The 25065-nt window shown below is 45.2% G+C and overlaps 1 protein-coding gene across 1 annotated transcript in view; it reads left to right on the top strand.

Moving 5' to 3' along the window:
- RAB3GAP1 (RAB3 GTPase activating protein catalytic subunit 1) overlaps positions 1 to 17267 on the top strand; it is a 465696-nt gene extending 448429 nt beyond the window's left edge. The window contains exons 24-25 of the mRNA XM_086954315.1: positions 11962 to 11982; positions 16385 to 17267. Of these exons, the coding sequence (XP_086810441.1) occupies positions 11962 to 11982; positions 16385 to 16624 (261 nt within the window). The 3' untranslated portion in view covers positions 16625 to 17267. The remainder of the gene's footprint in view (positions 1 to 11961; positions 11983 to 16384) is intronic.
- Positions 17268 to 25065: the final 7798 nt, after the last annotated feature.

Here is a 25065-nt window from a genome sequence, read left to right as displayed (position 1 = left end):
AGTCTGGCCTTGACATATCGGTCCCGGCTCAGTTCCAGCGTCTGGGAGTATATTCGTGCAACTAGTCGTATAGGGGATGCAGCACGCATCGGTGTGGAGAAGGAAGGTACCTCCGGAGGCTCCAGCATCTCATCTCCCAGTAGCTTTCGTAATGCGCTTCTAGCCCTAAAATAATGGAATGTGGCTAGTAGAGGTGGTTGTGGGTCCATCTCCAGCAGGTCAGTCCAGTCCCTACCCCTTCCGTCACTAAAATAAATCCCCAATCATGTCAAGTCCTAAGGTGTGTAGGGCTGCTTCCATTTCTGGGGATGTGAGAGTTGGTAACCACTCACACCAGGCTATAGGGGTGATAGGAGAGTATAAGATCGAGAGCGCTTGCCTGTTGAGGCGATTATGCCAGGCGTGAGTTGTAGCATTAATCGAGTCGAGGATAGTAGTATTTCTGCTTGGCGTGTGAAATAAGGCAGTTGCCAAGTGCCCAGGACTGGATTTGGCACCACTTGGCAAAGCAGGACTCCCATTAGAGGAGCCCAGGTGCTGGTAGCAAGATGTAGGCGAGGTCTTTGAGATCCCTGAAACTTCAGAAACCGGAGGCAAGCTCAATAAGCCCTTGGAGAACCTTAAGAGATGCAGGATGTAGAGAGTCAAGTCCAATCCTCTCACTCCAAGGCAGGAAGCAGCAGCCCAACATAGCAAAGCAAGCAGTAAAGTGGCAGTCCCTCCAGGCAGCACAACATTTCTTCTTCCTGGTGAAATGTCTTCAGTTTCTGAAGTGTTCTGACTATGTGGTGTCAGAGGTCCTGTACTCATACCCATTTTAGCCTTTGAAGTAGGAAGACTTCAAAGAAAGGTCTTCGTAGTGCACAAGACCCTGTACTCGCTCCAGACACACTACAGGGGGTTATGCAACTCTGTGTGGAGACAGGCACAGCCCTATTCAGATGCAAGTGTTGACTCCTCCCTCTCACTCTAGCTCAAGAAGACCCATCAGTCTGGTGACGAGCCATCAGAATATGCAGGGCACACCTAAGCTCTTTGTGTGTGTCTGTTTAGAGGGAATGCACAAAGCCCAGCTGTCATCCAACCCAGACGTGTATTCTAGAGACAGGCAGGGGCACAGAATGATTTAAGTAAGAAAATGCCAACTTTATAAAAGTGTAAAAAGATCAATTGATGTACAGAATGCAGAACAATGTCATACATTCACCTCAGTACAGAGATCTGGGCCTAAATACATCGTTTTTTTTTGCTCACCATGCCATTCCACTTTGGACCCAGCCATATGCAAATCAGTCTTGACCCTGTGCCCAATGGGAACAGTCCAGTCGGAACTGCCAGACCAGGTCCTCCATGGACTAGAAACAAGCATCCCAGGACCGGTTTCGGGGTTTCACCCCTCAACAGCCAGGATAGCTTGACTCCAGTGGCATAAAGAGCATAGGTATGCCCAGACGTGGGACCCGTGCTCCCCGTGCCATTGGATTCAAACTAACCTGGCTGATGAAGGTTAATACCCAGACACTACTTGTCCCAGGATGCTTGTTTCCGGTCCAGGGAGGACCTGGCTTGGCAGTTCGGTCTGGACTGTTCCCATGAGGCACAGGGTCATGAGTGATTTGCATTTGGCTGGATCTAAACTGGGGTGGCATGATGAGCAAAAGAACAATGGAATTAACCCAGATCTCTTGACTGGGGGTGAATGTATGATTTATTCAGCATTCGGTCCATTTGTTTGTGTAGCACTTTTCACCCTAAGTGGGATGGGTATGCCCAACCGTGAGCCCCTTGCTCACTATGCCACTGGATTAAAGCTAGCCTGGCTGATGAAGGGTAGTACCCAACAACCGGTCCCAGGATACTTGTTTCCAGTCCAGGGAGGACCTGGCTTGGCAGTTCGGTCTAGACTGTTCCCATGAGGCACAGGGGCAAGACTGATTTGCATATGGGTGGGTCTAAACTGGGGTGGCATAGTGAGCAAAAGAACAATGGATTTAACCCAGATCTCTTGACTGGGGGTGAATGTATGATTTATTCAGCATTCCGTTCATCATTTGTTTGCGAAGAATTTTATGAAAATGGCATTTTTAGACCTGTAACTTAAAAAACAACTTTCCTAAAAGGTGTGTGTTGGACTTGGCCCTTTTCCCCCAAACGTTTTCGCCCCCCTAATTTGAGATGTCTCCCCCATGGTAAAGGTCACTGAATAGGCCATGTGTGGTGTGAGACGCCATGTTAATGTTAAATGCAATGCAATGCAATGCAATGGTGTGTACATTTATTTTCCCCCATTGTAAACATGTACCCTGGTGAAATGCTGCATTTGTGTTTTGCATTTAAAATGGCTGCCAAGGCTAAGCGTTGTGCCACCTGACTGCAGGAGGTTAGCAGTCTAGTTGTTAGGTACCCAGCCACTACTGCATTTGGAGGGAAAGCCTGGCACCCAGGGTGCTCCACTCCTCTCCCTGAGCCAGTTAGAACTAGTTTGCATGTCTGAGGTGGGTTAGCGGTCTAGTTGTCTGGTACCCAGCAATGCCAGCATTTGGAGGGACCTTCTAGAAGCTTCCAGCCTTTCTGGTATAGGGAGAGCAGTAGAGATGTGATGTGCAGAGACAGAGCTGGGACAGGAATGTGAGGGGACCTGCTGCAAGGGGGTACCGCCACATGGGCCTGTGTGCTGGGCCCTGCACCCATCTAGAAACCCCCTACAGTCCCCAGGGCTTGTGAAGCCTCACTTCAGGAGTTCAGGCTGCCGTGTGGGAGGAGGGCCGCGCTGTAGTGGGGATGGTGAAAGCCTACCACAGTGCTTTGATAATGCCCCCACTACCTGCTGACCTGGCCCAGTAGTGCCTACTGCTCTGTCCCCCGGGCCCCTGAGGAAGGAGGGCCCCCCCTAGCTCCCTGGAGCTGCCGGGACCCTGCGCTACGCAAGCGTGCGCAAAGAAGCGCTGAGAAGGGAAGGAGCATCTTGGACCCCACCACCCAGGAGGTGAGGAGTGTTACCCTGGGGTTTGCTGCTGGGACTGTCCGCCCCCCTTTCGCTGTGCGCCTGGAAGTGTTGGACCTGGAGGAGGCGCTGCGTGCCAAAGCGCTATAATCCTGGAAGGGCTGTGCTGCAGAAGCCCTGGGTAGTCTTAAATTGCCTGAACTGCACTGCCTGCTGTGTGTGACTGCAAAGCGCCGCTTCAGTCAAGCGCTGGACTGTTAGAATCGCTGCTTGGCACTGGGAAAGTGCTGCCTGCTAAGCGCTGTGATCTAGAAGCGCTGTATGAGGAGCTGTGCTGAGGAGGAGCGCTGCGCAGCTGGAAGGGGCTGCTTTTGTGTTCCTAAGCGCTACTGCGCCAAATTCTGCCGCCTCTCAGCCTTGTAAATAGGGCAGGAGCCTACCCCTCCTCCGCTCGGGGAGCAGTGTCTGCGTCTGTCTGGTGAGGCCTCGAGGCACATTGTCGGTGCCTGCCTCCCACCCTACTGCCCAGGAAGCGAGGAGCAGAAGCGTGGAGACATTGCCAAGAGCCCGGTGAGTGTGGGGCTCAAACAGACTGTGTTGGGGGGTGTATCGGGGGCATACTGTCTGTGCCCAACACCTGGTGCCAGCATTCCGTGGTGAACTGCCGCCCCCAGGAACAGTATTGTTCTCCAGGTGCCCCGCCTGGCTGCGGGCACCTGCAACTTTGGGCCAGTAGGCCCAGGACAGAGACTCAGAGGTGTGGGCACCGGGTGGGGACCTGGGTTGTGCCTGCAGTAGTGAGTTGCCTGATTCCAGGCCAATAGGGGAAGTCAGGCTAATGAAGTTTAGCTGCAGATGGTCCTGCTTCATGTGCGATACCACTGTTGAGGGGGGAGAGAGGGGGGGGGGGTATCGGTCTTGGGTGCCTAGTGTTTTTATTTCACAGGGAGTTGCTTTGGAGCCCCTATTCGGTTAAGGCTGGGTGCTTAGGTCACTGCGCCCCAACTCATGATTAGTTGAGCCAATGTGGATGTGTGCTCTGCCATTCTTATGAGCACCGTGATTCCTGCCCTAGGATAAGGCTCCTGCCTGACGCCCAGAGGTCCCCCTACTGAGGTTGTAGGCCCGATGTCAATGGTTTGCACCTAATGTTTTATTGGAGTGTGTACTTACATGCCCCGGGGTGCTCCCAAGAGTTATGGAGGTCCCTAGTTAAAGGTGTTTTTAGGCCTGACCGGTTTCAGATTTACCTCCAATGTTCAATGTTATGCTGATGCAAGTTATGCTATGCCGTCCTACCTAATGGGTATCTTATGTCTAATGCTTGAGTTTATGCTTACAGTTTACTTCTAGGTGAGACCAAGGATTAAGGTCTGAGTTTGCCCTGCGATATCGACCTTGGGTTTCAGCATTAGTATTTCTTTCCCTCACGTATTCTGCTAAGGTTTCCTGCCAATGATAACATTTTTATTTCAGCTGGACACTAATGGACTTCCTTAACCCTTTTTCTTATTTCTCCCATTTTCCCTTGTACATAATCCCCCTGATATACTTTGCTCTGGCACTAGTTGGCGCCCCGTTGTGATTACTGCTGTTGTTGTGTTTTACCCTTGCAGGTTGGAGATAATACAACACTTATTCTTTTTCCAACCAGAAGCAGTGTCGTGTCTCTTTTGTGGTGTGCCTGGTGTGTCGTCTGTGGGTACTGCGTGAATGCTTTACACATGTCCTTTGAAGTTTGGCCTGCCCGCTCTGCTCCATGCTACCCCCTGTAGAATTGGTAACCCCAATTCTAACAGTGTGTTGTAAAATTGTGAATCCTGAAACACCAAATTTGCTTTTCCTATTGTACGCTACACTTGTGAAGGGTCACAAGGCAGCTCCAATGCTAACCTATGGGAGAGATAGACCTTGCTGTAGTGCAAAACGAATTGACCAGTTTTTCACTACCAGTATATGTAAAACTCCAAAGTACATGTCCTACCTTTTAAATACACTGCACCCGGCCCATTGAGCTACCTGGGTCCTACCTTAGGGGTGATTTATATGTAATAAAAGGGAATGTTTGGGCTTGGCAAGTAGGTGAACTTGCCAGATCGAAATGTCAGTTTAAAACTGCACACACAGGTTCTGCAGTGGCAGACCTGAGACATATTTGAGGGGCTACTCAAGTGGGTGATACGATTAGTTCTTCAGGCCAACTAGTAGCATCTGAGTTACAGGCCCTGGACACATGTAGTCCACCCTACTGAGGACTTTAAGTAAATCAAATATGAAAATCATGGAAAACCCAAATGCCATTACATTTTAGAGACAGAGCACAGGCACTTTAGCACTGGTCAGCTGTGAAAAAGTGCACAGGGTTCTAAAGCAATCAAAAATGAATTCAGGTAGGCAACAAGTTTGGTGTGACACTGCAGAAAGAGCGATTTACAACAAAAAATCTTTAAAAAAGAAAAAGTAGTAAGATGTTCGAGCAGTTAATACATTTAATTATTTGGATAAGTAGTTGATCATAGAATTGATAGCACCCATCCCAAATTCAGTCACTTCACTTCATAAGAGAATCTCTATTTTTTTCACCATATTCCTATATTCTTAATGTTTTTGGTTTTTGTAGCAGTCGTGAGTTGAAACATCACTACTTTGCTGGATTTCGAAAAAGCTTGGTGAACTTTCACATTTCCATTTTCTGACCAAAATTATTCTCCACATTCTAGTACTGATCATTACTAGATACTGTTGTTCTTGTCTCATCCATTACATTTTCATTCAGTCTAGATAAGTGTTTTTGAATCCAGATCCGATTTCAGGTGGGTCTTGTTTTCTAAAACATTCCTTAGTTTGTTGCCATCTATTCATGATAATTGGGCAATCCTACATTATGAATATGGGCAGTATCATGTTCCATACCATGTACATCTGTAATTTGTATGTTTTGACCGTTTGAATAATAATTTGGGTGTCTCATACATGTGATATACTCTAAGGAACAACAGTAGATGGTATTTTGTTGCAGTGAATGTTTTTTGTTAGCTTAGTTTTCCATTCCTGTGTACCTGGGTGAATTTAATTTTCTCCTAAAAGTGAGTTACTTCTTGGCTGGTATATTCCACGTCAAATATGCCCTGGACAAAAAGATCTAGTGTTTGAAATTTAGTTGCAAATCATTTTCTTTAAATTCACAAAGAAACTGCCCGTATGTAAAAAAAAAAAAAAAAAAAAAAAGGAAGATGTTCATCTCATAATCATTGCATAGAGTAAGATTTTTTTTTAACTTAACCAGGGCGTTATTTAAATGTGCTTGAATTTCAATATTCTCCGAAGCCAAGCAACAGAACTTATCTAAGATTGGAGTGTTTCAATTTTTTCCATACAGCTGTACTACTATGAATATGGGTTATGTCTAGATATCATTCAGTTCTGTGGGTTCGGATTCTTTTTTCCTAGTCTTTAAAAAAATGTCTGTTAAAACTTTGTTAGTTTTGAATTAAGCCTTGTGGAAGACATCATAGCTCTAATAAACTCAAATTTAGTTGATGAACAACTTGGAGCATTTAAAAATTGGATAAGGTGATGTCTAGCTGTACAGTAATAATGTCTGGAATCTGAATCTGACAAGTCTGCCTTCTCTAGTCTCAAAACGTATGTATGCTTGGAAACATGTGCTGCTTTATTAGCACAGGTAAAGTATATAATTGGTGCTTCTAGGTTTTCAAAAAACAAGTAACCGATTTGGTATGTATTCCGGTAGCTGTTGAAATAATAATAAGAACGCTTTTAAAGTAATTAATCCACTCATAGCTGTAAATCCGTGCTGGGCTGCTGAAAGTGGACTCTAAGGACCAGGAGCCCTCTAATCCCCGCCTCCAAGCGCTACATAACGGCTCGCTGCCCCCGCTACGCAGGACGCGCGCCGGGCCCGTTTGAGCCCGTTCGAGACAGGGAGAGGCAGGGCTGGGCCCCCCCTAAGGTGTTGGATCTGAATGGTGGACGTGATCCTTCAAAGTGGACCCCAAGTTTGGCACTTTGCCCCTTGTAATAACCTCATCCCCTAATAGCGGTAACTGAACTGACTCAGCATGACAGCGCGGGAAGGAAGAGGGAGGAAAGAAGCGGGAATCGGTTATGTTGCAGGAACCCTTGATCAGTTTATAACCAGGGCCAGTTCCGTGCTTGCACACAAGATCGCCATCACGGAAAGGCGTCTATCCACGGACCCGGTGTTCTAAAAATGCTCATCTTTGGGGGGCATAATTAATGCGCGTTCCCCTGAAAGACTTTGCCAGTCTAGTACCGAAAAGGACGCTCACCCGGAAACTGTAAGGCTAACTCAAACCCAGATACTAAGCTGCAACGACACAGATCACCCGAACCCCCTGTCACTGTTAGGAAGGACACTGCCGGAGATACCAAAGAATACAGTAATGTGCGTGGCAGAAGTCCATAAGGAGATTTCCCAACCCAAGGACTCTGCAGAGGGGGGAGGTGCAAAGAGAAAAAGAGGAGGTACACGTGGAGGCTTACAGCAAAAGGGAAAAAAAACAAGACCTCTAGACTTAATCTCAACAAAAAGAGAGAGCAGCCACACCCAGATTCTTCGATCATTGAAGTCTCACAAGAAATTGTGCATGCAGACACTGCTCCCAGTATAGATGCTATTAGAATTGGCCTAGCGGAGTCGGAGCAAGTGTATCGGCAGAAAATAGGTGCTCTCATTTCATCGGCATTGGACCCGATAATGGAAAGACTTAAATCAATTGAAAACAGACTTGAGAAAATGGAGGGACTGATAATGACCAGTTTGGGAGGCATGGAAAAAAAGTAGTAAATTGCGGCTCTGTAAATGAGCAAGTGAGGGAGGATGGAAGGGTTACTATAGTTTGCCCTAGTATTACGGTTACACCAACCATGGACCAGGCTCAGGCCACCCACCCGTTAGGCCCAGGTACCTCAAAGGGAAGAACAGTGAGCGGAGGCAATACAGCTTCCATAGACACACAGGGAGTAAACCGTAGTCACGAAAGGGATAGAGATAAGAATGAGGCAATTAACTCATGCTCCCATTTAGATTTACCCCCTGCTGCACACCTTATGTTGTAGTCCTGACTGGTGTCCTTGAACTAGAAGATGGCAAAACTGAAACCCATGACCAACTAAAAAATAAGACAACCCACTGGTTAAATAAAAACAGGCCATTGCCCCATGATGTAAAGTGTAAAATTCTCCTTGTTAGGATAGTTAGTTGGGTAGGAGCCAGGGAAAAAAATATAGCAGGAGACTGTGTGATTATTAACTTCAATGACCCAAGGGTGGTGGATCATGTTTGCTGGGGTTCTTGGACACACTCACGATCCTCTATCCAGGCTCAGAACCTAAGTTATTTTTATATTCCACTAGTTTTATGCCCAACGCCGAGCAATTATAGGATCGGGGCTGGTTACCCAGGCAGGCCAAGAGAGGGGTTGCAAAGGGCGAGGAACTAATTATGGCATGGAGAGCCAGGTGGAGGAAACACATTTGTCCAACAGGTAGTGCCAATGGTGGAGGGGGGAGGGTTGGGACTCCCTTTATACAATAGATATGCACCACTCCAGTGGGGAAGACATCTCAGCGAAGTGGACTGACTGCAGGGAGAGAAATCAGGCCAAGATAGTGCTCCGAGTGCAGCGCTGCAGAACTCCTAAATTACAGGGGGAAGAACAGGCAGGAGAAGTTATATCAAACACACATCAGTTTCCCTCCTGTACTATAAGGACTATCAGAACTGAGGCACCCCAAAGTACTGCTAGAGCAAGTTTAGACCCATGCCCGAGACAGACACATTAGGGAGCACTATTGATTTTGTATCTTGGAATGTAGCAGGCTTGTCAGCTAAATTCAGAATCGGGAGTGGATGGAATACATTTGTAAATTAAAAATTATCTGCCTCCAGGAAACCTGGGAGGTAGACCACTCTAACTTCCATTTAGCTGGGTATAACTTGTTTGGGATTCCTGCAAGTAAGTTCATGGCTGGAAAAGCGAGGGGAGACCTCCTAGTATTTGTAGATGTGTGCCTGGAAGGGAATTGGGACCATCTAAAATGGAACTCAGATTATATGATAGGCCTCGGGTTTAAAAACAGGGGCTTTAATATAACCCTGGTAAATATTTATAACTCGGGAGGCTCCAGAGTGCGTGAGTGAGATGAAAGGCTAAAATCCCTGCCCAAGCAAAAACAGGGCACAATGGCTCCCATGCTCTTAGTCGCGGGGGACTTCAACTGCCATTTGTGCCCCAAACTGCTACCCATTAAAGAAGATTGGACCTCCTGCAGTATAGAGGAGGGACCCCATTTGGAGCACACACTGGAGGGTAGGGAGCTGAGCAGGGTGATGAGTAATGATAGCCTTGAGCATACAATGGACCTATTGGTTGTTGACGCCAATAAGTCGGTCACCCCCACTTTTAAGGGAAGGGGTTGTAGCTCCTTCATTGATTTCGTTTTGGTGTCCCAATTACTAAAGAGTTGGGTATGGGGATTCTCAATAGAACTGAGTGGTTTTAGCGACCACAACCCCCTAGTACTGTCCCTACTGGCGGCAAATGTAAGTAGGGTCACAAAGAGGGGGGTTGGGCCAAATGTAGAAAAGATCACTGATCAGGGCAGGCGCCTGAAATGTTCGAGAATTAACGGGGAAAGCTTTTATAGGAGCCTAGCTAAAGAAGGCAGACAGCTCCTAGAGAAATGCTTAGACATATCTATGGAAAGGTCACATTTAGTGGACATATTTGAAGAAATGGGTCGCTTATTAGATGGCCTTTTAAAAGTGACAGGACAGGCCAAGCCCAAAAATGATCCCAGGTGGTTTGACAGTGCATGTTTCCTTGCACAGAGAAAGTTAAGAGCCTCACTAAGACTGAATTCAAGGGATAAACAAAGGGTGATGCAATGCAGGCTCAACTATAAACAGACGTTAAAGCGATAGAAGAGGGCACTCCAAATTCAAACTTGGGAGGACCTGAGAGGAGCCGCAGAAAGGAAAGACAAATTTACCTTTTGGAAGATAATTAATAATCCCTGTTTCCAAGATGCAAATAGCCCACAGATAGGTTCTAATGTACTCCCGGGACAATGGGTGGAGCACTTTAGAGGGCTTTATAATCGGAGGAACAGTGAGTCACTGTATAACGGTGAGGGGAGGTGGAATGTAACACTTGAATTCACCCTAGAGGAGATTACTGCAGGCATTATGGGCCTCACTAAAACAAAGCACCAGGTCCGGACGGAATCCCGCCGGACCTCTTTTTAAGCAAGGTGGACCTGTGGGCCCCAATCTTAACAAGAGTATTACATGCTGCCATAGCTACGGGGCTCCCACGCTCTTGGTCAACGGCCACAATAGTGCCTATCTATAAAAAGGGGAATAGAGACAATCCTCGGTGTTACCGTCCCATCTCCCTTATAGATGTCAGTGCCAAAGTCCTGGAACGAGTCGTTCTAAACCGTTTGATGAATTGGGCTGAGGATCAACAGATTATTACTGATGTCCAGTATGGATTTAGGGCCAAAAGATCTACAAAAGACCAATTTATAAATGTATATCTCCTGGTGGCTAAATATACCATTGCTAGTAAAGCAACGGTCTATTTAGCGTTTATGGACCATACCGCAGCATTCAAATGCGTCAATAGGGGTATACACCTGTTACAACGCAACTTTTACAACTACCTACTATTACAACGCAACTTTTACAACGCATACCATTACAACGCATTGCGCTGGGGGGGCGCTCTAGGATAGGGAATAAGTTTAATTTACTATCCAACACCTTCCCTAGAGTCTACGGGGACTGGAGTTGGAATAGTAAATTATACTTACCACTATCCAGCACCTCTAAGCGCTATGCGTTGTAATGGTATGCGTTGTAATGGTAGCGTTGTAATGGTAGGTAGTTGTAATGGTATGCGTTGTAACATGGTACATCCGTCAATAGGGAGAAGCTATGGGCCCAATTGAGTAATCTAGGGGCAGACCAGGATCTTATAAAAAATTTAAAAGCCTTGCACTGGAATACTTCGGCCAAAGTAAGGTACAATTTAGAGGGCCGATGCACTGAGTGGGGTGGACCTGGACTTTTCCCCGATTCAATTAGTCAAACCTAATTCTTCCGGAGTTATATCTTCTATTATTCTTTCCTGGTCCCTAGTTGTTCTGTAGGGAATGTCTAGACAAATTGATTCCATAACTGTAAACCGTTTTGAAAAATACACAATCATTACATGGGTAATGTTGTCTTCTCCTTGAAATGATCCTCCATTCGATTTTAATTGATTAATGGTGTTTTTATTTATTTTGTATAACATTTTCCTGCTAAAACTTTTACCACACTTCTTGCTAAATTCAAATACTTCCTGTTCCTGAGTGCTTGACGTTTTTGGTAGAGACTCTCATTATCAGTTTCTTATATTGAAATATTTTGTCTTTTACTGTCTCAAAATATTTCCTTTTTCACATGTTCCTCCTATTAATATTTCGTTTTTCTTTTTCTCTCTTTTGTGCAGCACTTTCCAAATTTTAAATTCGTAAATTGATTGTATTTAGTTTGTGGGTTTAGCAGCATAGCTACCCATATCTGCAACTACACTGTTTTCAACAAGAACACCCATATCAGTACTTTGCTACTTCTCTAAAGTTGACCAAAATGTTCTAGTAATTTATTTGTCATTAGAATTCCCAGGACGTTTGTAAAGTTGGCAGGTGCTTTAGTAGGGTAGGTATAATTTGTTTTGCTTGCAATTCAAAAATGACTGTGGACATCAGCCAATATAATGTAGACAATGTTTTCCTCTTCGCAGAATATTTGTTTTGTTTTACGTGGTTACAAGTGTGAAATGTGGATGTATTTTTTTAAATGCATTCCCACAGATATATTAGCTTTTTAAAATAAGACCTATCTGACCTTGTTTTCTGTACACCACTTTTGACTTGGCCTTCTTCTATCTTTCACCATGTCTTTTCTTACCCTTTTCAAGCTGACTGAATCTTCTGAAGAGGTAAAACTCTCCTTTCTATCTCCCATTTTATTCACCTCCAACAGTACACCTACCATTGCAGATGAATTCATACTAATCAGAATAACATTCCTTTGCCTCCATTGTGATTTTCTTTAACTGATTTGGCTGTTAAAGAAAATGCCCCCATTTACATGTTGTGTTTTTCTAGTGAGAAGATCTCAATTCAATAACCTCAAATACACACATTTTAAAGCAATGTTAAAGGAAAAGGGCACTTAGAAAACAGTCGGAATAATCTTACATGGTCAAAGAACGCCAATGGAAATTTATTAAGAAAAATGTGCAGTTTCAATTTTCTGTAACAACACATTTTATTGGTTTTCAGAGGTACCAAAGAGGCAAGACCAGCAAGCATTATACATGTGACAGGCATATTGTAAAAATGTCTCTGCACCCAATAACCCCCTCCCCCCCCCCCCCCCCCCCACCCCACCAAAGGTCTGCAAAACATCAGACCAGAACCCCCACCAATCATCAGAGAGTAACATTACATAATCTAGCTCCACGCACAAGCGCCACCCCGTTGCAATACCTTCAACATTTTAATCATTATCAACACCAGTTTATTCGGGCAGCACATCAGCTTTGGAAATGTTCACAGTGGGAAAAATTGCTAGTCATTCATGTAAGGTGGCATTTTTCCACAGCGAGATAGTCCTTGAAGAATACATTGCTTTTGGAGTTATAGGTGATTCCTCTGATGGACTCATCAATGGTCAAAATAGGAGGTCCACTAGAGAATCAACTGATTCGAGCAAGAGCCTAGTGCCTTGGTACACCTGTGGGTGAATAATCTGTCTCTACAAATCCAGATTGATTGATTTATTCAGAGAATAAGGAAGCTGAAGAAGAGAAATATTTACCATCTGACTTAGACTGCTCTTTCTGAAGCGTGACAAGTGGAGAGTTCCCTTTCATGATGTAATTTGGCACTTTTGTCTAACTTGTAAGAGCAGTCTTGGCAATAGGTACTTATTGGATAGCATTGACAAAATTGACCCATCTTGTAGTGTTACAGACACTGACTCATTAAGCTGTCTCGCCATATTTGGTCCACCATGCTATAGTAGCCATACTTACCGATTGGAGAACTTGAACCACAGAGCAACTTAAAAAAGACTAAATGGCCAGTATTACAATAGTAACACATTGTTCAGCTTTTATGATACTGACCAATTGAGCATTAACCTTGTGAAGGCAATGACCACATCAGCAGCCAGACCACTGACCCCCTCAGGTGTTCTTAGTTTTAAGGGTCCGTAACAGCCCTTTGGAAGTGTCAGTCTGTGACTGGTTTTCACCAGTCTTTGAAGGAAAGCCTTTCAATTAGACATACAGATGCCTTTGCCCATTTGCTACACTAACCTTCAGATTCTTGGCGTGCAGGGTGCTCAGTATAACGCATGGCCTTTTCTGCCTAATCTCCATGTACTTCAGCAGCATGGGTACTGGATTTCAGGAGATGGTGAGCAGAACAACCAGGGGTGGCGGACGTTAGCAAACGGAGCTGATCAGTTCTCATTCTCCCTGTTCAGAAAAATAAATTTTATGAATGTGCAACTTCAATATGTAGTGTATTATATTTCTCTGGGCATTAAGCTTGCTTAATCTCCACACGGCCCTCCGCGGCGGGATGCCTGGCTTTCACCTTGAGGATGCCCTGTAGGGGCTATCTTACAGGGAAAAGCCAGGACGGGTTCCCAAGGCAAGTGCTTAGAGACCCCTGGGTGATGATCGCTATATAAATCCAATATACAATACAATACAATTTATCATTTTGAAAGTTACAGCCCTAAGAAAGTAAAAAAATATAACTGTCGTCTTCCATATCAGCTATTTTAAAATTATGCGGTATACCCTGCATCTCTAGGCAACAATGACTAGAAATTGCCCTCCCTGCAACTATGGGCTCATAACGAGGGGAGGGTAATTTACACCTCTTGTAAAGACAAAAGGGAGCGCTGCGAAGCAGGAGCTCTCTGTTACTTGAACAAGCATTGGTAAAGCCAATATGTCGTGTATTGGCTTTGGTAATGTTTTGTAGCCATACTGTACAGCCGTGTGGATGCTTTACATCGTGGCTAAAACTAATTTAAGAAAGCGCTATGATGCAGCCAAGTGCAGTAACACTGGTTGCCTCAGTCTTTTCTTTATTATTATTTTTAGTCACACTTCTTTACAGCATGGCTACAAATCTGTTGAAAATCGGCAATGCCCATTCTGTACAGCATGAACAAAAGGAAATGTCAGAGCCAATAGTCTCAAAGGTGAAAGCTATTGCCAGTGCTTATTAGGTCTCCGCCTAACACCCCTGTAGTTTTGAGCAAATCCGTTAATGCTCTTATGTGTAAAAAAGAAAACAAATATGATGTCAGGCAAAGAAACCCTATTACATGAAGAATGCATTTTCGCCTTAGTCTTGGTGAAAATAAATTTGGCATCATTGACCTGTGTTTTCACAATAAAAGCAGTTGGTGGCATCTGTGGTCACAATAAACATGAATTTCAAAGGTGAAAATGGCTTCTTTGAAATGTGTGTGGGGCACAGTAAAACATAGCTACAAATGGCAAGAGGTTTAACAAGGCTAATACCTTAATCATAGGGAGATCTGTGGAAGGACAGCATACAAGCTGAAGCAATCCGTATTTGGTCCGTGCTCCAGCCAAAAGAAGTGAAGCCAGCATGCCCAGGCCAATTAGAAGGTAGCAAGTAAAAGCAACAATGAAGCCAATGAATGTTAAGCAAAGGGCAGACTGCAAGCAGGGCTAGCTTTAGCACTGGTGGTGCCCGATGCAACAGTTTTTTGGCGCCAACTGACTTTCCCATGACCACCTCCTCAGATTCCCCACTAACACCTGGCAAAAGTGCCCCTCATCTCTCCAGGGCCCCTCTCTAAAATACATTTCATTTGTTTTAAAGCGCCGGTAAAGGCTGCCTTTACTAATCCACTCAGCTATCCACATAAAATACAGATCTGTTCTTTGCAACAGGCATATTAACACTCTGCTCTACTTTATTGCGAGTCAAAACAGCCCTAGGCAAAACTCTGATCTCTCTTTTTAGCAGGAACATTAATCACAAGAGTTATCTTGACATTTTTATTGCTGCCTGGAAGCTGGATACACAAGGAACTCTGCAGCAGGTGCTTTTAAATCCTATGTTATTGGTAAACACAGTGTCCCCCTCCCCTGCGGTCAGTGCCCCCCTCCAGGTCCAGGCTCTTCCTTTTGATTTTGCCCAGAGGGAAGTCCTGTCAGCCCAAAAAAAAATACGTCGACAAATGTGTGTTACAGGAGAAGGGAGACTTTTTGTACCCCTATCTTTTAGGTAAATGATAGATCCTGGGCTCACAGCATATACCAGAGGGACTTTGGGAGCTAACAGGGCAGATTGCTGCCTTTGCAGGCTTATGATGTTTGATATAGCCAGCAAAAGGAGCAGTCTGATTGGCTGGCTTGCTCCTAACGTTCCACCCAGGGTGCTAATACATTCTAATTGTCTGGCCAGTGCCTAACGTTCCATGCAGACTGTATTACCACACAGGGTGGAACGTTAGGAGCTGGCCAACTAATCAGAATGCTCCTTTTGCTGACTATATCTGGCATCATAAGTCCGCAAAGTCAGCAACCTGTGCTCTTAGCTGCCAAGGTCCCTCCAGCATGCTGTTGACCCTTTGAGCACTGCAGGAGCTGTCCATTACCTAAAATATGAGTAAAAAATGTTCCATTCTCACACAGCACTCTCCGTTTGTTTCTACTTTTTTTGGCTGATGAGATTTCCCGCGGCAAAATCAAAGGGAAGAACCTGGACAGCCATGTGTGAACCGGCTGCATCTGAAGTGTTTGAGGCAGCGCCACTTTTTCCTTGACAGGAGCAGCACATACATCATGCATGGACCTGGGAAACTTGGCAGAACTGTACACAATAGTGAAGGATTACAGAATCCTGTGATTAATGTGAAACTTTTACACCTTCGAGGAAAACATGCAGTGGATGCGGAATCTCCTAGCAGTTAGGACCTATTATTTTATCAGTTGCCTTTGTTACAACTTGTAGAGTGCAACGTATACCCGGAGGTGTCTTGGCGCTAGTCCTGCGAGCAAAGATGAGCGAGAAGGAGGGAGAAAAGATGGCATTGTTATTTAGGGAACCTTTGGGAGGTAACTTTTCGTTGCAACCAAAGGAGGAGGGAAACCTTCATTAAGGGAGAAATGCAAAACTTGCTTGACACTATTCAGGATGATGGTAAACACGTACATTATATTTTTTTGTCTGTAACTTATGTTACTTATTTATATCTGATGCTGTGGAAGACCCTTAAAAGTGTTTGTACGTCGTTTAGTATTGTAAATTCACCTTTTGCACTATATTTTCTTTTAGCTCGCAGCAATGATCCCGGCTGATGATGATACTAAAGGGTCCGGTTCTTCTGAGGAGAGAAGACAAAATACAGGAGTTTCAGATTTCCCGCCACCAACAGGGCGTGAAATAATTTTAAGGACAACTGTGCCCAGACCAGCGCCATATTCTAAAGCTCTGCCACAGCGTATGTACAGTGTTCTCACAAAAGAAGACTTCAGACTTGCTGGTGCTTTTTCGGCTGACACATCATTCTTCTAAGTCGGGGCACAAATTGAGGCCCCCTTATAGCTAATGATTTTGAGTCTGCAAGTGCTGCTTTAATGCTACTGTAATTTATGTCCAATATTATTTAATTTATTGTTTATGCTTTTCTAGAACCTGAAATGCTTGCCTGAACAAATACTCACTTTGTGTAGCAATGCAATTGAACATCACCTTCATTTTTGTTTCTTAAATTTTGGCAGATCTCATATTTGCATAGTTTTCCCGTATGAAACGGCTCAACAGGTTTTCAGAAACGTGTGCACTTATTCCTATTGAATGAATGGTATTCCAGGAAAACAAGGCGGCAGAACACTTTCGGGTTGGTCCTAAATGTCGACTATATTTTTTAGAATTCTTTTTTTACTGGTTTATTGAAGCGTGCTCCAACTATGAATGTCACACTAGGCTCACTGCTTCCAAATAACTAAACATTAAATAATAGTGGCGTATTGTAATTTAATATTGGTGTTTCTTTTCTTCCAGTATGCCATTTCATTATGTAAATGTACACCACTGTGAGCCTTCTAGTCAAACCAGCTTTTGTTGACAGAAAATTGTAAATCTTAAAAAAACAAAAAGATAGTTCTCTGTTGTTGTTTTACACGTTTGGAAGAAAATAAATGTAAGCTTAAATCTGTTTTAGCTCTCCACAGTCTGCTTGATAATGATTTCGCTGATATTCTTTTAAAAGGATGCCTTTGTTTAAAAATTACTGCATTTTCTATGATTATTTCTGGTTTTCTTCCTGTTATGAATTCATTAAAAAAAGTCAAACTTCGGGTGCAAAAATTGTGGAATGTACAATAAGTTTTATCTATTGTGTAGAACCAGTGATATGTCAAAGTTCAGGTGTAAATTCCATTTTATGTACAGCATGCATATATTCTTACTAAACGTGTAAAAATGTAAGATTTATAGTGTATAATGTAAATGTAACCCTGTATATTACACATGTTGTGCCATCATTGTAATTAAATTGTTTAACTTGTGAACTCAAACATTTTAAAACTAGTTTTCATTTCTATTTTCAAACGGGTATAAGAAAGCAATCCGCATCATTGATCTTCCCTGTGATACAGCATGAGATAGTTTATTTACAAAACTAAGCTGATACAGCGTAATAAAGGGACCCTGAATAAGTAAATGCAGCAAGCATACTGTTATATGTAAATACAATTTCAGTAAAAAGGACATCCAGGTTAAAAATTAAGACTAAAGACCCAGATTTACTAACATTTTGTGTCCGGTGGAGTCACTTTTTGGTGCAGCCCGACGGAAAATCTATTTTGGGATTTATAAAGCCAAGCAAAGCCTGATATGTGTGGCGCTATATATAAAATAAAAAAATGTTAAGCCACGCACTGCGATGCCTTGCATAGACAAGCATTACATGGGTGTCTCTGTGCATCCACCCATGTATTTTGAAGCAAACCCATATTTAGTAAAGACAGTAATAGGGTGCCCCTACCTGAGACTGGCATAATGGGGAGAAATATCTTAACTTCTACTCTTTAGTGCCTCTTTGCATGTGTGCTGTATTCTGCATGCAAAAGGAATAAGTCTCTAGAGCAGAGGTCTTCAAACTTTTTGATGCCGAGACCCCCCTGTCAAAAAATGTTAGGCGTGAGGACCCCTTCCGACAACATTTTTTAGAACTTGGTACTCATCATCATAGACAACCAAAAGCGCCCCCAATTATTACTGCCCTTATGTGTTTGTTATGTGCAGAGAAGGATGCTTCAGATTTATTTAGCTGGGGGCACAGGGTCATGCTAATTCACCTGATATTTTTTTGGGGTTTGTTATTTGTTTCAGTTTTTGGAATTATTTTGACCAAGTGAACTGTAACTTCTGAAGGCCACGAGAAAATGCTAAGAGGCTGGCTGCCCTGGTGTCCAGTAAACTGGGCTATAATTATGTGCATGAGGTGAAAGAACGATCATGGGGTATGCCCTTGTGATGTGTGTGCTTGGGCTGTACACAAAGGTCATCTTGAAGTAGACTATCAATGCTCTCCTGTCCCTAGCAGGTGACCTATGACCTTGTTCATGTCAGTGCCCCTAGAAGCGCCCTGCTATGCAGGCCAGATATTCAATACAGTGGGAGGCTTAGTGTCTGGAAGGAGAATGGCACCCATTGTAAACACGTGTTCCCATGCATTTGGTGCAGGTGGAGGACAACATGTTGCACGGTCAAAATGGCTCAACTGAGCCTTCGCCTTGGAAAGGCCTTTGCAGGGTGAGAGTCAGAAGAGAGGTTGTGAAAGGTAGCAAAACACACTCGTCTAGAGATGGAAGCCAAAAGACACCAGTTGTTTCTTTTTTGTGGGTGAAGTTCATTGTACCCAGAGGCCGGTAATCTAACAGACAGGTAAATTAGATCATTCAAGATCACGCAGGCAGTCGGTGAGGAGCGGATTAGCCTCCAAATTAGCACACACAGCAATTCCATGAGAGCCTGTCCTTGACATGAGACAGACAGCTGTTTACCGCACACCCTTGTGGCCTCCTTCTCCCCTCCCCGGTATCTGTGTGATTTATGACAATTTATTGCTGACAAACTTATAGACCAGTCATGGAAAATGATGCCACGAGAGAACAGTTTTGGCACACATTGGTATTCAAAACCACAATGACAACACCATATATGCGGAGGCACCATTCAGCGTTGAGTCACATGTGCTTAGTTTAGGACACAAAATCTCATTGCAAACAAAATGGCGGGATGTGTTCTATATGAACTCAAGACCCACAGAGCATTCACTGCTGCAGTGTGTCAAAGATATTGTATTTTATTGTAATTGCATTTATATAGCGCTTATTACCCCTGACTAAGTGTCAGAGCGCTTTTTCAGCAAGTAGCAGGCTTCTCCAGAACCCATAAAAGCATTAGTGGTAAATTAGTATAGTGAAAAAGGCAAGTAATTTGAGTGGTGGATATGGTATTATGTTATTTGGATTGAGAAGGATAGTGGAGGGATGTTTTGGAGCTCACAGCAGTAGTAGGAGGCTTGGGATGAGTAAAAGGGAGACGGAGGGGGAAAAGTTTAGAAAGACTTGTTTTTTGGGGGGGATCAGAATAGTAAAAGAGGTATGAAAAAGTTAAGAACTAACTAAATGGACATTTCTAGAGTTAGTGCTTGGCCACGTTTGCTGACTAATGCTATGGTTTTACTCATGAGAAGATACTTATGCATTAAAACTGAAGTTGTATCTACATGCCTGACTAAATGTTCTGGCATATTCTTATGTTTTGCTGTATTACCGCAAATAGTACTTCTATTGCTCGTCATTTATAGAAGCGGTCTTAATACATTTGAACTACACAATTTTAAATACTCTGTGTCTTGGAATCTTGTTTCTTTGCAAAACACACGAATAAACAATTTTGTAATTACAAATATCATAATTTTTCTAATGTGTATAGCACCAATATCTTTCTTTGCAGGACATAATTATCTGTTTCTAACCACAGCTGAAATTCAGAAGGCTATTTAGGTTTCTATGAGCTCATATTCACCAATCTATTTAGAACTTTTTGACAAAAAATGATGTCCTCGGATGAACTCTTCCCAGACCGGTTTTAAATGATTCCTCCACGTTATAAAGTTTTTTGTACTACAGAAACCACCACATCAAGTAAGGTGCAATCGTGGATGCTTTACACATGAACAAATAACCATCATTTTTGTTTCGAGTGTGTCAACTGTAGTTGGACAAAGGCATCATATTAATCTCCTGTGTCAAAAATAAAAACTGAAAGAACATGGAAAATAAACATTTCAATGTCACAAAAATGAATATGAAATTGCTGCAACAAAAACAGAATGTACACCGAAAACACACAATTCCACAGTCATAAAATGTAACTGGAGCCTTTTTCCTGTCCCCCTCCCACCCCCCACCCACATTGCTCGATCGAAGAAACAGATAATAATCTCTGTGTGTCTTTGCGTGGGCGGACGAGGAGGGGGTTTGCCTAATTATTCCTGGAAGCTTCGGGTTGCATTGGGAACCAGCCGGGAAGGAGATCCTAATGCAGAGGCAGTCACGAAGAAATGTTGGAAAAAGGGACACGAGGTGAAAGCAGCCAGGGTCAGGGTCAAGAAAGACAGCTGGGTCCAGTGAAAGCCAGCAGTGACTGCGCAGAACTCCGTGGAAATACAGCCTGCATTGTCGATCTTTATGGACAAAGTTCGCGGGCATTTCCTGGTGTGCATGCTGCAGTCTCTGATTGGAGGACAGGCATTAAAGACGTAGCCACATTATGATTGGCTTATTTTGCCCTGTCCTCCAATCAGAGAGGTTTCTGAGATGTAATTATTTCGAATCCAAAACGAAAGGTAAACGTTTTGGATTCAAGGCAGCAGCGAGGCCGGTGAATGCGCGACCCCCTTCAAATGACTCCACGACCCCCCTGGGGGTCGCGCCCCATAGATTGAAGACCTATGCTCTAGAGTAGTTTTTTTGCTGGGAGGTCATGGCGCATGGGTGCCTATGTTGGCGCTCGGCAGCTAGAAGTGTGCAGCACTATGGGAGCGTAGAAGTGCCTAATATCAAAGTAAATATGTTGCATTTCTGCTCTCTCCTTTTGACCCAATGCAGCGCAGCAACTTATCCTGCTGTGTTGCATCAAAGTTTAGTAATTTGCCCCTAAATGTTCAGGTGCAATTCAACCTTAACTCAGAGTTTCCCCCAAAAGTGGCAACGTCACAATATTTGGTGGACAAACAGTCTGTTCTTCCTGTGTACCACATAGTCTTTAAGGACACTGATGTTAGCTACTTTACATTGTTTTCAGCACATCTATTATTCATTGCTCGTGGATGTTGGACCCGGCCTCATGGCGTGGTCCTCGCGGATCTCCGCCGCTCCAGAACTATGGGTGGAACTGATTCCCATCCACCCAGACCTGTACAGTACACTCTTACTCCGGAACTAAGACGATCTCCAGACCGCGTGCCTGCACCCGTGCACGTGACCATCAGACTCAATGTTGGGCCACCCCAGCTGGCCAGCCGCCTTCCTTCCTTTCGGCAGCTCCTGGCCCCTCCTGGCGACAGCTAAGCCTGGGTGTCCGGTGCGCCCAGCTCCACCCGGGGGGTGAACGACTCACCAAGTACCCGAAACCAAGACTTCCATCACACCTCCGGCCCCCTCCAGAGGAACTGGTTCCCCTCACACCTCGGAACTATCCCTGAGGGCTGGTTTCGATCGCACCTTGGGCCTCCTAGTGAGCTGGCTCCAGGTCCTGATGGGCGTCTGGGATTCCCTGGACGCATGGTCCAAAGCATCAAAGAACCAACCGCCCAGACAATCAGGCGCCTGGACCTAGGACCTCCGGCCTCCTGCCTATGAGGGTCCGGACATCAAAGAGCTCCAGGACTATAAGACAGCCTGCCTTCCATCTAGCCGGCAGTTGTATCTTGGACAAGAAACCCTGCTGATCCGATCGTGGCTGACCTTCAGGAGAACAGACTCTGACCCGCTGAGCCCTGCTGACGTCGTTGCGGCTCACCCTCGAACCTACGGAACGGAACCATCGGAGCCCTGCTGACGCGGCTCCCTCTCGAGACACTAGACCAGAACCACCGGAGCCCTGCTGACACTGACGCGGCTCCCTCTCGAGACACTAGACCAGAACCACCGGAGCCCTGCTGACGCTGTCGCGGCTCCCCCTTGAAGCACAAGACATGAACCACCAGAGCCCTGCTGACGCTGTCGCGGCTCCAATGGCCTACGAGTACGACTGAGTACTCCTGACCAAGCCCTGCTGACCCCGTCGCGGCTTGACGAACTTTCTGGTCCGGCTGGACCATCGACGCTACCCTCACGATCACCTGGAACCAGAAGTGAGTAGGACAGCAAGTCCCATCGCCAGCCCCCAGACCCACCAGTTTGAGGATTGAGAACTGTGCGCAGGGTGCGTGGCGTGCCAGCTGGCATCCTAAGACTGTCTCGCTTCCCCGATCCCTCTTTACGAGACTTTTGCGATCCCTCGATCGCTGTGTATTGCTCCCTACTTTTAATCTTGATAAAGTATCTCTTGATAAAGAATCACGGTGTGGTGTCCGTTCATAAGTGTGGTGTGTCGACAGTGTGTACGATCAGTCCTCCCCGGCGAGGACTCCCCCTCAATAAGACTCTGCAGTAATTGTGGGAGAGGAGGTCCCAGGCGGTTGGGAGAGTTCTCTTGACCCCTGGGGTCACCGCCTTCCAACAGTGGAGCACAAAGTGAACTTGTCTTAATGTAAATGTGATATTGCGTGAAACAACAACAACATACATATGACCAAATGATCTCCATTCCACCCATAATTTCCATGTTAGAAATTGAAATCATTCTGACTCTTTAAAGTGAGTCATGCAAGCTTTCTAGATTAGTCAGCATTTCCTCATTAAACGCATCTGCACACAGTCTCCTCTGCTTGCCATTGGCCAACACGTCTTTGCCATTATTTTCTCTGTTCAGAGACTCGTGTAAATCAAGGGGCATTTTTACTAAGATATCACGCAGTGCGAGCAAGTCACCTTGCTGCACAACAGGGAAAGGCCAGGAATGCATTGTACTTAACAATATACAGCGTATTCCCGTCAGTTCCCAGCGCTGATGCACAATGTGCTGCCCGTGTTGTAATCAGGATTGTTATTGTCCAAGACATCTTCCTGCATAAAAACAATCCAGAGTCCTTTTCCTCTTTCTGTGTGTGCTGAGTGCAACACACATAGAACAAGCATTTACAATGCAACGGTTTCGCCTTTGGAAAAGTTAGAGCTATTGGCATTGTAAATTACAAAATTTGTATTTGTGTTGGTTTTGAAAACAGATAAATAAATGGCATTGTCATTTACATTGCCAATAGCTAAATCTCTCGTAAATGTGAGACCTATTGTACCCTACAGACGAGCTCAGCAGACAGCAATTACTACCACACACACACACACCCAGAGCCACACACACACACACCCAGAGCCACACACACACACACCCAGAGCCAGCCACACACACCCAGAGCCAGCCACACACACCCAGAGCCGCCACACACACCGAGCCAGCCACACACACCCAGTGCCAGCCACACCCAGAGCCCCACACACAGAGCCCCACACACACACACACCCAGAGCCCCACACACACACCCAGAGCCCCACACACACACCCAGAGCCCCCCACACACACACCCAGAGCCCCCCACACACACACCCAGAGCCCCACCCACACACACACCCAGAGCCCCACACACACCCACCCAGAGCCCCACACACACCCACCCAGAGCCCCACACACACACACCCAGAGCCCCACACACACACCCCCAGAGCCACACACACACACACACACACCCAGAGCCACACACACCCAGAGCCACACACACACACCCAGAGCCCCACACACACACACCCAGAGCCCCACACACACACACCCAGAGCCAGCCACACACACCCACACCCAGAGCCAGCCACACACACCCACACCCAGAGCCACACACAGAGCCACACACACACAGAGCCACACACACACACAGAGCCACACACACAAACACCCAGAGCCACACACACACACACACACACACACACACACCCAGAGCCACACACACACAGAGCCACACACACACACACACCCCCAGAGCCACACACACACACACACAGACAGAGCCACACACACACACAGAGCCACACACACCCCCAGAGTATAATATAATAAATAATATTTATACTTTGGGGTAGTTTAAGGACAGCGGAGATCAGAATTTTTCATGCATTAGTTTGATTAATTAGGTTAGTGTATTTCCATAGGAATTACTTGGCATATGATGTTACAAACCTTTTTTAAGTTGCATTTTGTGCTAATAATGGTTTGTGGTATAGCGTTTTATTGCACGGATACCAACACAGTCGGCAAAAATCTAAGGAAAAGTCTGGTTTTGAAGTAAAAAGGAGCAACAGTGAAGGGATCTGGCCAGAACGCATGGCATGTCCAGCATTAAGTGGGGGAGGGTCTGCCGCCAACAAGGTTTTATCTCCAAGCCGGGAAATCGGAAAGGGGAGGGGCGTCCAGCATCGCTAAGCTTTTGGGCAACCCTGTCCACACCATGGCAAATATGCCTGGGTCTTTCATGTACCGCCTGACTGATGGAGGTAACTCGCGCCGAAAGCAAAAAACTCCAAAGACAATATTTTTATATTCACCTCGACAAATAAACGTCATAAGAACTAAGGCCCCAGGCGCTGCCGCTCACGGCGATCGTGCTAAGTGCATCATCGATGCCACATTTTAAAAGGTCGAAACAAGCAATGGCGGGAGCGTGATTAGAGGAGAACTTAGAGGTCCAGTTCGCGCCGGCCCTTCACGGTACACCGTAGGTCAGGGGAGAGAGCATTCTGGAGCCAGTTAGATGTTGCACGCGAGGTATATTACAACTCTGCCCTCAAACT

This window comes from Lissotriton vulgaris, chromosome 2_1 (genome assembly GCF_964263255.1).
Source record: "Lissotriton vulgaris chromosome 2_1, aLisVul1.2, whole genome shotgun sequence".
NCBI lineage: Eukaryota > Metazoa > Chordata > Amphibia > Caudata > Salamandridae > Lissotriton > Lissotriton vulgaris.
The sequence above is the reverse complement of the archived record's forward strand: the minus strand, read 5'-3'. Positions and strand labels throughout refer to the sequence as shown.